At 35.2% G+C, this 11,553-nt stretch overlaps 1 protein-coding gene across 2 annotated transcripts in view; it reads right to left on the reverse strand.

The window, feature by feature from the left end:
• The window catches only part of LOC129221980 (transmembrane protein 245-like), a 49,425-nt gene extending 38,041 nt beyond the window's left edge, over nt 1–11,384 (reverse strand). For both annotated transcript variants that reach the window (XM_054856389.1, XM_054856388.1), the window contains exons 1-5: nt 11,297–11,384; nt 9,026–9,353; nt 7,340–7,587; nt 2,280–2,499; nt 294–415 (exon numbers count right to left, since the gene is read on the reverse strand). In XM_054856389.1, the coding sequence (XP_054712364.1) occupies nt 294–415; nt 2,280–2,499; nt 7,340–7,587; nt 9,026–9,311 (876 nt within the window). In that variant the 5' untranslated portion in view covers nt 9,312–9,353; nt 11,297–11,384. The remainder of the gene's footprint in view (nt 1–293; nt 416–2,279; nt 2,500–7,339; nt 7,588–9,025; nt 9,354–11,296) is intronic.
• Nucleotides 11,385–11,553: the final 169 nt, after the last annotated feature.

Below are 11,553 nucleotides of genomic sequence, written 5' to 3' on the forward strand. Positions count from 1 at the left end.
TAGTCGAGATCCAACGTAAACTGTTGATTTGTATAGGGAATACACACACATACATTCTTTGTTTTATTTATATAGATTGATACTCGATATAAAAACTTGAAGAAAGATCAGAAAGAGGGACAGTGTCAAGTGCCTGGGCTCCAAAAAGTGGAAGATCTGGCACTGAGAATGATCATTCTGTCGACGAACAAATGGCACAAACCTTCAAAGATCCATTGCAAAATATTAGCTTTCCATCTCTTAATAAACACAAGTGGAACCAATATCTAACATAATCCATAATAATAACTTACATCTGGTGTGATTTCAGACCCAGCATCCTCTGTGCCACATATCCAGGCTAGTCCGGATCGAATAGCTTGAATAGATGTCAGAGGACTTGCTTCACTTTCTTCATGCTGTGCAGCAGTTACAGCTAAGAATTGAAACAAACATAAGAACATCGTTCGTCACCCAAATAATACACAAAATTATAATCACAAAAATGAAATCTATCGATACACAAGGAAGAAAATCGCACATTTCCAATCATTTTTGAAACCTCTTCATTAATTTTTTCTTTCCTTTTAAAAAAGTTAATTTCCTTAAAAAGGTGGTAAACCCCAATTTTTCACTGAACTTCCTGAAGGTAATTTGTTCTCAAACTAAAAAAAAAAAAAAAAAAAAAATAATAATAATAATAATGATAATTTGAAAAACCACAGAAATTCAGGCCCTGCAGCCAATTTTGGAACACCAAATTGAAGTTCCAACACTAAAATAGAATGGTCAAAACAACTTAGCTGAAAATTTGAAATGCATGCACATAGCAACAAAATTATACAACAATATTAAATTAAAAAATTCATTGAATTTCGAAAAAAAAAGAAGAAAATACACAACTTTCAATTTTTTAAAAATTTTAATCACCTATCTATTTATAAAATTTCATTTTACTATCTCAAAAAAGTAAAACTTTTTCTACCTTTTTTTTAAAAACAAATTGTTAAACTGATACAGGGATAGAAGTGACCGACTTGTAACATATAGGACATTTTCCACAAAAAATATAGGACAAATATAGGACACATTACATGAATAATTTTGCTATGAAAAAAGAAATAATACATATCATATATTATTTAGTTATTCTTATCAATGATTTTGTAAAAAAAAAAAAAAAAAAAACCCTCAAAAACGAAATTATACCTTACATCTGAAATGATTTCCTTCTAGTTGAAAGAATAATTTTTGAAAAAAACAGTGTACTTTATAGACTAAATAACTAAACAAAATTTGAACAAAGATAATTTTTATTTTTTCTTCCTCACTCATGACCCAAGCACTAATTCCACTGTTCTTTTATTTTATGTCTAAACTGAACCCTTTACCACTTGTATTAAGAACAAACAGCTTGAGAAGGATCCTTCAGACGTTTTTCAGAGTTTTCTTTATGCTTGAATGTTTTAGCATGCTGTCTCAATTGCGAAAATCCACTATTGCTTATGGGTACTGAACAGTTGCAAAAATTGCAAAAAGTGGTAAAATCATCTTTTCCTTTAGTGCACCATGCACCAAAATTTGTAGAATTAATGTCCTCCTGGTGCAACAACTCCACATGAAATTTTGTTAAGCAATGCGATTTCGCCATTATAATTTCACATATTACAACAAACTACATTTTAGCATCATAAGGAACTAACATTCCACGATCCCAAAATTCCACAAAAAGAAAAGATTGCAAAAAGAAAATCAGAACATTTCGATCAGAAAATGCACTGAACGCAAAAATATATCAACGAAAACCATGATGGAAAACAAAACAAACGGCTGTTGCCAAAATTTTAGTCACACTGCTGTAGCCAATGAAAGAAGGTGCCTGTTGCAGAATTTAGTCAGTTGAGTTTTTTAATTTGAAATTCGCTTGGGCACGTACTTTCAGCGAAAAATCCGATGTCAAAAAATTTATTTACTGTTCTTTTTAAAAGATATATAGGGTAAAAAACGGGAATATAGGAAATATAAGACATTTTTGAAAAATATAGGAAATATAGGATGATTTTGATGCTTTTATTGAAAATATAGGAAATATAGGATATATAGGACTACTTCGACCCCTGCTGACAGTAAGAGAGATCCCCTCCACCCTCAGGATAATTACACTACAGGACAGTTATCAAAAATTAAGTCTTTAAAAAAAGCCATTGAAAGTTATATTAAAATAAGTTATATTATAATAAAGTTATAGTACAATAATTGAAGAAAATATAAGAATATAACTTTCTTCAATTTTAACTTACATCCCTCAGCATACCGTCCTTTGAGATCAGCAAGGAAACCAATCAATATACAAGCCAGTAGAACCAACAAGATGGTAAGACGCAAAGTACCAGCAATGCTAACGAGATGACAGATAAAGATTGTCCACACAAAAGGTGAGAGGAAGATTAGGAAAGGCTTTGTTTTTGGCGTCCACCATAGCAATAAGATTAATAAGTATCCCACAATGACAGTCCACACCTGAAAGTTTAAAAAACATAATAAAACAATTCAGTTGTTCATTCAACTAAGTTCACCAATTTTGTTTTTGCATAAAGTTGTATATCATCTCCTAAGAACAACAGTATATCATCTAAGCCTGAAAACATACAACAGTAAGATGTTCTACTGTTGCTCTGAGGTGACAGTATGAACTAATCATAGACAAGTAAGTGTAGCTACTGCATTTAAGGATAAGAAGAACAAATAAAAAAACTGACAGAAATTGGAAAATGACTCCCACTTAGCTAAAAATCTTGACTGGTGAAAAATTAGCTAGGTTAAAGTTTTAATATTGAGTGCCACAGAATCAGTGGAAGAGCATTTGGAGGGGGGGGAGGGGCTTACATCCTCTGGAATCTCTCTCATGAAACTTTTTTTAAACGTATAAATGAACATTTCACTTTTTATATGACATAAAATTGAAAACAAAGAGGAAGGAACTATGAAAACTTTCAAAAAAGCAGAAATCTACATAATGCTAGGCAACTCTCACCAAAGTGTAAAGTTTAATTTGCATGGGAGCTCAGTTTCTGCATTTCTTTTTTTAAGTGGTAATCAGTGGTGCTCATCAATATTGCACACTGTACTCTGTAGCCTTTTAGAACATCAATTTGAAACTGATAAATGGTTATTTTCTGCTTGCATTATCACACCCTCTTTTCATATTGAAAATTTCATGCTTTGTGACAGAATATAGCAAGCAACTGACAGCTGCTTTCCATCACCAACAGTTAAGTGTCCAGTAGCTTTCACTTTCAGTAAGAACACAGTGATGAGGAATGCCGCTATCTATACTAATGATATAAAGCTAAAGAGTTTGTTTGTTTGAACGCGCTAATCTTAAGAACTACAGGTTCAAATTAAAAAAATTCTTTTTGTGTTGAGTAGTCCATTTATTGAGGAAGGTTATAGACTATGACTAATAGGAGTAGAGCAGCAATAAATTGAAATTAAATTAATAATAATCATGATGCATTTTTTGTTGCATCAATAACTGGAACTTTTGTTGCCCGAATAGCTCAATCGGTAAAGCGCTCAGCCAGCAACCCTAGGGTCTCGGATTTGAACCCGGCCGCGGGCGGGAAGACTTTCAGCATTTATTTACCCAACTCATTTAAAAAAGAATAGATTTATAAATAATGGGTTTTCAATTATTTTTTGTTTTGATTTTCTTATTTAACAGAAAACATTGCTGTGGATAAGGGTGTGTAATTTTTTACTACAGTAAAATCCCGCTAATGCGGACACCAACGGGACAAATTTTTTTGTCCACAATAGAGAGGTGTCAGCAGTACAGGAGTTTAATAATGTTATTTGCATTGGAACTGGGGAACTAAAAATTGCCCCCATAAGAGGGGTGTCCGTTATGAGGGGTTTTACTGCACATATATATATATATATATCATAGCGTGATGTACTTAAAATAGTTTTTTAATACATTGTTGTCTTATTAAAGTGTGTGAAACTGCTGAGCACAGCTAAAAATAAATAAAAGAAAGTATAAATTGTTTCTGATTATTATTACTGATCCAGGCAACACTGGGTATGCTTGCTAGTTTAACTATTACTGTCATTATGTTTTGTGCAGTACAAGAACAGATATTTTGCATAAGTTATACATTTATTCATTTCCCTTTTTTTATTTGAAGATCAAGCACTTATTATATGTTTCTTATTTCTTTATATACCACTCCTTTTTTAACAAAAACTATCAAACTCATGAGTTTTCATATCATAGCCGTCCAATTGCTAAGTTGCAGTCTGTTATAAAATAGAATCAAACGTTCTAGAGATGAAACCTTTGTGAATGCATCCCAGGATAGAGAGCTTAATTTGTAAGTGAGCTGGCAAAAAGTTTTGCTCTTTAATAATAAAAAGTTTTGCTCAGAATTTGCATGATTTTGAAGAATATAGGGTTCCTTAACTTTTTTGTTAGAAGTTAAGCCTTGCCCCAGTATACATCTATGTTAAGTATTTTGAGCTGCATGATGTTACTAGATTAATTAGTAGTAATTTATTAAAAACTCTGCAATAGCACGCTTTCAGTGTTTGCTCTGTAAGAGCAGGGCTTCCCTAACTGTGGTCCGCATACCCCTTGGGGGCTCGCCGAGCCCTAGCAGGGGGTCTGCCACAAACTTTGGAATTTTTTTTTTAAACATGTTAAAACATGTTATTCAAATAATGTTCTTACACAATCCAGTCACATTAATGTGACCATCTGTCAAAAGCCAGAATAACCAGAACCACCTTTCGCAGAGCGGACTGCTGCGAGACGTGCAGGAAGAGAGTCACTTAGGTCCCTGAAGGTGTTCTCCGGGATGATGAGCCATGCCGACTCTAATGCCGTGGCCAGCTGCGCTAGATTACGCAGTTGAGGATCCATGGCGCAAACAACTCGATCAAGTTAGTCCCACAGATGCTCGATTTGGTTTAAGTCAAGTGAGTTTGCTGGCCAGGGGAGGACGGTAAACTCATACTGGTGCTCTTCAAACCATGCACGTACACTGGCAGCTGTATGGCACCTCGCATTGTCCTGCTGGAAGATGCCATCATCCTGAGGAAAAACAATGCGCATGTAGGGGTGAACATGGTCCGCAAGGACAGATGCATACTTGTATTGATCCATCGTGCCTTCCACAATGATCAGTGAACCCAGAGAATGGCAGGAAAACATTACCCAGACCATAATGCTCCCGCCTCCAGCTTGGACCATTTCGGCAATGGTTGCAGGGTGGTTCCTTTTAAAGGTTTCACGCCTTATACGCCAACGTCCATCAGTCCGATGGAGCATAAAACGCGATTCATCTGAAAACGCTACCTGTCGCCACTCAGTGGACGTCCAGCTGCTGTACTGGCGTGCAAATTCTAGCCTTCGTCATCGATGAACAGCAGTCAGCATAGGTGCACGAACCAGAAATCTGCTTCGGAGGCCCAGACGCAGCAATGTTCGCTGAATAGTAGTTTGCGAGATACTTTTGGTAGCCCCTTGGTTCATTTTGGTGGTCAGTTGCTCAATGGTAGCCCGTCTATCTGCCCGAACGCATCTCCGCAACCATCATTCGCCCCTGTCATTTATGGTCCATGGTGCACCACATTTGTCATGTCGCTGATTTTGGACAGTCACATTTTGTCATGCACGGTACACTTTTACCATGGCGGCACTTGAACAGTTCACAAACTCAGCCGTTTCGGAAATGCTTCCACCCTTGGCCCGAAAGCCAATGATCATGCCCTTTTGGCCGTCGGATAAATCGCTTCCTTTCTGCATTAGGCCAACGATTGAAATGTTTTCCGAAGCCCTCACACACCCTTTATATACGCTCAACTGCACTGTGCTGTCACCTGCCTTCTGTGATTGGTTATTTAACTCTGACGTGGAAAATACGTGGTGGTCACATTAATGTGACTGGACTGTGTATTTGAAAACCAGAATTTTCCCCTTCGAAGTATAGAACTGTCCTTTGAACACTTCTTCCTGACAGCTTTAGAAATAGTGCTGCAAAATCATACGGCTACCACAGTTCAAATTCCCAGTACACATTGGAAACACATTTGGAACACTTTAATTCAGAGAAAATTGCCTGAATGTGCCCTAAAATGTGATCCGAATTTGTTCTGAGAAAAAAAAAAAAACATGTGTTTAAAATGATGAATGTGATACGCTCGAGATATTTCTTAAATTTAAGAACACATTGCGAATACATTTGAGAACATATTGGAAACACATTTGGGCACACTTATGAAATCATTGCTTTCTTTTGTACAAATATAATTTCAATATATTTTTTTTTAAATACCAATCAATAGAATCTCTTGCTACTAAAACTTTTGTTGCAATGATTCATTGTCGGTTAGTGTCAAGAATGGAGGAAAAAAGGATGGCCTTCCTTTGTCAAAGACTCTATTGCCAGCGGCAATTGACAATTCCTACCATACTGCTTTAAAATTAACAACAAAAACAACATGTGTCACTGCTAAAAAGTTCTCAAATGCGTTTCCAAAAGTGTAAAAATATGTGCTGAACCAAATGGGTGTTTTGAATATTTTGCAAGTTATTCTAAAAAGTGCTGCAAAGTTTTCTAAAAAAGGGAACAAATGTCCAAGTTTGAAAAGTGTTGGAAACATGCTCAAAAAGTATCCGAGGATTACTTTGTAAAACTAAATAGCAATGCTGTCTAGATTCTGAACCTGGTATTCGTCTCAAGCAGTCAAAAATTAAACCCAAATTGTGCCAGCTAAACCAACCTCAATTCAAAGTTTCACTTTTAATTTTCATTGTTTTGTAACCAATTTATTTTTGCCTGATCAGTTTGATTTTTGTACTTCAGAATTTGTAAATAAAGTTATGCCCAGTAACCACAAAAGAAGTCATGTTTTGCCGAGGGAGGGGCTTGGGAATTTGTTTTAGTTTGTGACAAGGGAAAGGTGGGGTTAGCAAGAAAAGGGACAGCACACATCTTATTATTACAAAATGCTTATGAAAAATAGGGAAGCATTTAACAAGAGGAGGAGGTAAAGTGAAGTATGGCACTTTATGACATGGTAGGAGGGTTGGGGGTCAAGCATGTGAAAAAATTGAAAAAAAGTGTGACATCATTTAGGGGTACCCCCCAAGAGCTCTCTTTTTCGTTTGGGGAGGTGGGCACACTAAATATTGTTTTACGAAAGGGGTCCGTTGGCAATAAAGTTTGGGAAGCCGTGCGGTCGAGTATTAAAATGATTCATGTAGAGTTTAAAAATAGTTCATCTTTTACATCTAAATCTAAAAGCTTGCACACAGAACATAACCTACACATGAGAGATATGAAGAGTTACTTACAAATAAGGTAGCTCCATGACAGAATTCCAAAAGATGTGACACTCCGATGAGTAGTCGACTAAGAAAGCTGAATGCAAAAGCGACCATGTAGCTGGGAACACAGCTGTACAGGAAGAATGTAGTCAAGACCACGCCAATAATAGTAATGAACACAACTGCATACTGCAGAGTGAATTCCCACATTTGCTCTGACACATGGTCAATGACGAGGAAAGGAGAAGTGAGTGCGCCCACTGTTAAAGGAGTGCCTGTCAGAATTTCAGTCAAAATATTATAACAAATTTTGGTGAACAAATCATGAAAATATCTACTTATTGTTGGTGCATATGACTTTATATTGGAAATCAATCAACATCAGATCACTCACCAAAGTACAGGACAAGATTGAAATTCAGAGCTTAATAATATCAAAATGATAAAAATCACATAAAAATATAATACAGTAGGATCTGGTTTATTTTAGACACTTTTAATTAAGAACTTTTTTTTTTATTGTTAGTATCCAGGCTTTCATTCTTAATGAAAATCATAAGGCAATTATAAGCATTATGCTAAAGGTAGAGAAGTAGAAAAAAAAAAAAGAACATGAGCAGAGTTTGACTAAGCATGGGTGCCAGGCCGTAAAAAAAAAGCAGCTACTCTTTCAGAACAAGGACCTTTTAGAAGCCCTATTACATTCAATTTTCCTATAAACTCTGAAAAATAATTTGTCTGACAGTCAACCTCTTTCCTGGCGATGAAGATTTCACAATTTTTGTCGGTCTTGGCACATGAGACACGTCGAAACAGTGTAGATATGTGTACATATAAAACAGTACAAATTTTAAAAGTTTACATTGCTTTAATAACCAATATTTGTAAAATATTGGTTATTAAAGCAATAATATAATTTAAAAGCATATTTTAAATCAAAACACATTCAACAATTTTCTTGAACGAAAAAATAATTTTAAAAGCAAATTGCAAAATATAAGTTGTAGTTAAAAGTATAAACAGCCAAAACAATAGATGAAAAATAAAATAAAGTTTTTTTCTTTTGGGGTTTGAATAGAAGTATTCATACAAAAGTTGGAGGGGAAGTGAGGGGAACCCCAAGACAGATATGTATATAACATACTACCATCTCACAACACCTACTTTTCTTTTGAACAATGAAAAATTATATTTATTGTTTATTAATTCATGTAGCATAGTTTCTTGTTCTAGGCAAAAAGTAGTTTTAATCAGAACCTTTTCACACCAATTAATCAGCAAAAATTGGCCGATTATAAACAATTGGCATTGTGACCAATTAATCGGTGCATCTTTACTTAAGACTGTCATTTGGACACTCAAGGGGGGCACAATTGACTGAAGTTTTAAACATAATATAATTATGTATTTTTGTATGTGCTTATATTCACCACAAAATTTATTGAATATAAACCTTTTGCCCCCCCCCCCTTCCCCTACGTAACTTTTTGAAATGACGGACTTGGTTGTAAGCATTTAGAAAAGTTCACTGGAAGCAGTTGTTACCTGCAATGGAGTGAAAAAGTTTAAGAGGCGATGGATAATTCACTGGGGATAGATAAACAGACTAGAGCCAGCCTAGCTGGGAACACAGCCTGTTGCTGGTGGCCATCACTTTTGCATTTCTATTCATTCCTACCTAAAAAATGAGAACCAGCATAAATTGTCACGCACCTGACATGTGAAGTGACTGAATCCAGCGCTTAAAAATGACTGTCATACTATGCTTGAAGGGATGAAGCACGGATCCAAACAGCACAGCCCATAAGAGTGGCCTGAGGAAAGGTTCCAGGACGTAGTACACGGCAACGCATGCAACAAATATGAAGAGGACAAACACTGTGGCAGCCACATTATAAAATGCTTGCTTGAAAGCTTTCTCGTGACCTTCAGGCAGTAAAGATGAGATGTCGAATTTGAAAGAATGAGATGTATTGAATGGAGTTGCCATGATTTTCATTACATAGTTCAGCCTTGTTTTACTTCAGGAAAGAACATCTAACTGGAGAAAAATATGCAGGTGTTAGTTATTGCCTTTAAAAAAGTGTTCAAACATATTTTCTAAGACAGATCTGTTAGGAAACGAAATTGTATGAAAAGTACTGAGCCTGTTCAATATTTAACACTTGTCAATTCAGAGAAACAGTCAGACATCTACTTCCAGGAATAGCAGTGAGATATCCTACTGTTGATTTGAAGTGACGATATAACTCTCCATAGGCTGCATGTATGGAGGGGCAAGGTGGGCGACTGCCCCCTCACTTTCCAAGAGTTAAAAATTAATGCTCAATTGAAAAATGATTTTTTATAGGGTGAATCAATACATTTCATGAAAGTAAAAACTAAAAATTCGAAATAAATGGACTTCCCCCATCTTATTTCATAAAATGGAATTTCGAATTGGAATGGGAAAGTCTACAGTGACCTTCCTTCCCGATTTTTGAAGCCATGTTCCACATTTTTTGAAGGTCATAGAATTTGTTTATTTAACAGTCTTCAATATTTAATGTTAACAGCCCAGTTTTATTTTAAAAAAAAATCATTTTCAGGGGCTAAGCCCCTTATGTTACACAGTTCTTTTGATCCCCCCCCCCACTTTTTTGATGCACCAGCCGCCTATAACACTGCTTCACATTTTCTGGTGAAAATATCACTTTATAACTAAGCCTTATATTTCATTTTTTAACCAAAAATGAAACATTTATGCGAATACTTTTTTTTAAAACTCTTTCATTAAAGATAAGCAACTAGATTTGGCGACTTGTTTACTTTCTACCTTGGCGACAAGATAGGAAAGTGAACGCCAATGCAGGTATTATGGCAACACTAGTTTCCAGAAATTGAATATGTTAAATGTTTTATCTTCAGAAATTTTAGTTTGCTATAGTTATGAATAAACTAAAATTGGCAAAAATAAAAAATGCACCCAGCCTTAGTGGAAAAGTAAATTTTTTCATCCTTTTATTTTGTAGACACATCACTTTCTGTTCATTCATAAATCCCTTTGATTGAGTATTTTTTATCATTACTTAAGTTTTGGATTAATTCAAAGAGTTTAACTGCATTTTATGAGAGATGTGGAAACTGGATGTGAAACAAATAAGAATTTTAAAACATGTTTTACAAGCAGACACACATGTGAGTGGCAGTAAGAGGTATTCGAATCTGAGTCACAGAAATTTTCCTTTTCTGATCATAGCAAATGCCTAAAACTAACCACATCCTTCGACAATTCTTCCTGGCTACATGACTGGTTCAAAGATAACTAACTGCTTTAAATAATCAAGCACTTTAGTCTCATTTTTGTGGGGTGATTCGAATTTTTTTAACGAATTGTATACTTTGAGAATTGGGTATTTTAACAAAATATGAACACATACAGCACAACAACCTAGAAAAATACGAAGCACTATTAGTGAAGAGCCAAGTCCTGCACTTCATAGTTATAAACTCACTCTTGCAATGTTTATTTCAAGCGTATTTAATAAAGAGAAGTAGGACCTTTATCTCAAAACTATATATTTCTATTTAGAAATATGAAATTTGGTATAAACCATGACAACGACATCTGAAATGAAAACTTCTTGATTTTATTAGTGAATTAAAATTAAAATTGAACAAAACTTGTACCCAAAAATAGATATCATTAGAAGTAAGAGTTTTAAAACTTCATTTTCCAACAAGTTTTCTGTCGAATCATTAACGATTATACATTGGCTAGAAACTGTTAGTTTTAAATGCCAAAATGTATGTGCTGTGTGCTTTGCGATCGATCTGTACCTACATTATGGTACAAAAAATTTAAACTGACATAAGTCTAGGTATATAATAATAGTTGCAAACGATGGTGTTAACGAAATGTTGAAATGTATTTCAAAGATTCCAGGTGGGTTTGTATATTCTCTCTCTTTGTTTTGCGATATAGCGAGAGGAAAAAAAAATTACTTTTATTTGGGAAGAGAACAATAATTAATCTTGCAGAATAATCGGAGGTTCCTTTTTTTCCAAACCCGAAATTCCCAGAATGCATCACGTCAAAACATACTTACTTATGTCATGGTTACAGATCACATAAATATCAAAACTTGCGGTCGACAAACCTTACCGGTTGACCGGTGAATAACCAGTTGCTAACCGCAGCGTTTTTGAGGGTTGCTGCCGATGTCGTTCTATGAGCCTTACCGGTTGACCTACCAGTAGAC

Source organism: Uloborus diversus, chromosome 5 (genome assembly GCF_026930045.1).
Source record: "Uloborus diversus isolate 005 chromosome 5, Udiv.v.3.1, whole genome shotgun sequence".
NCBI classification, from domain to species: domain Eukaryota; kingdom Metazoa; phylum Arthropoda; class Arachnida; order Araneae; family Uloboridae; genus Uloborus; species Uloborus diversus.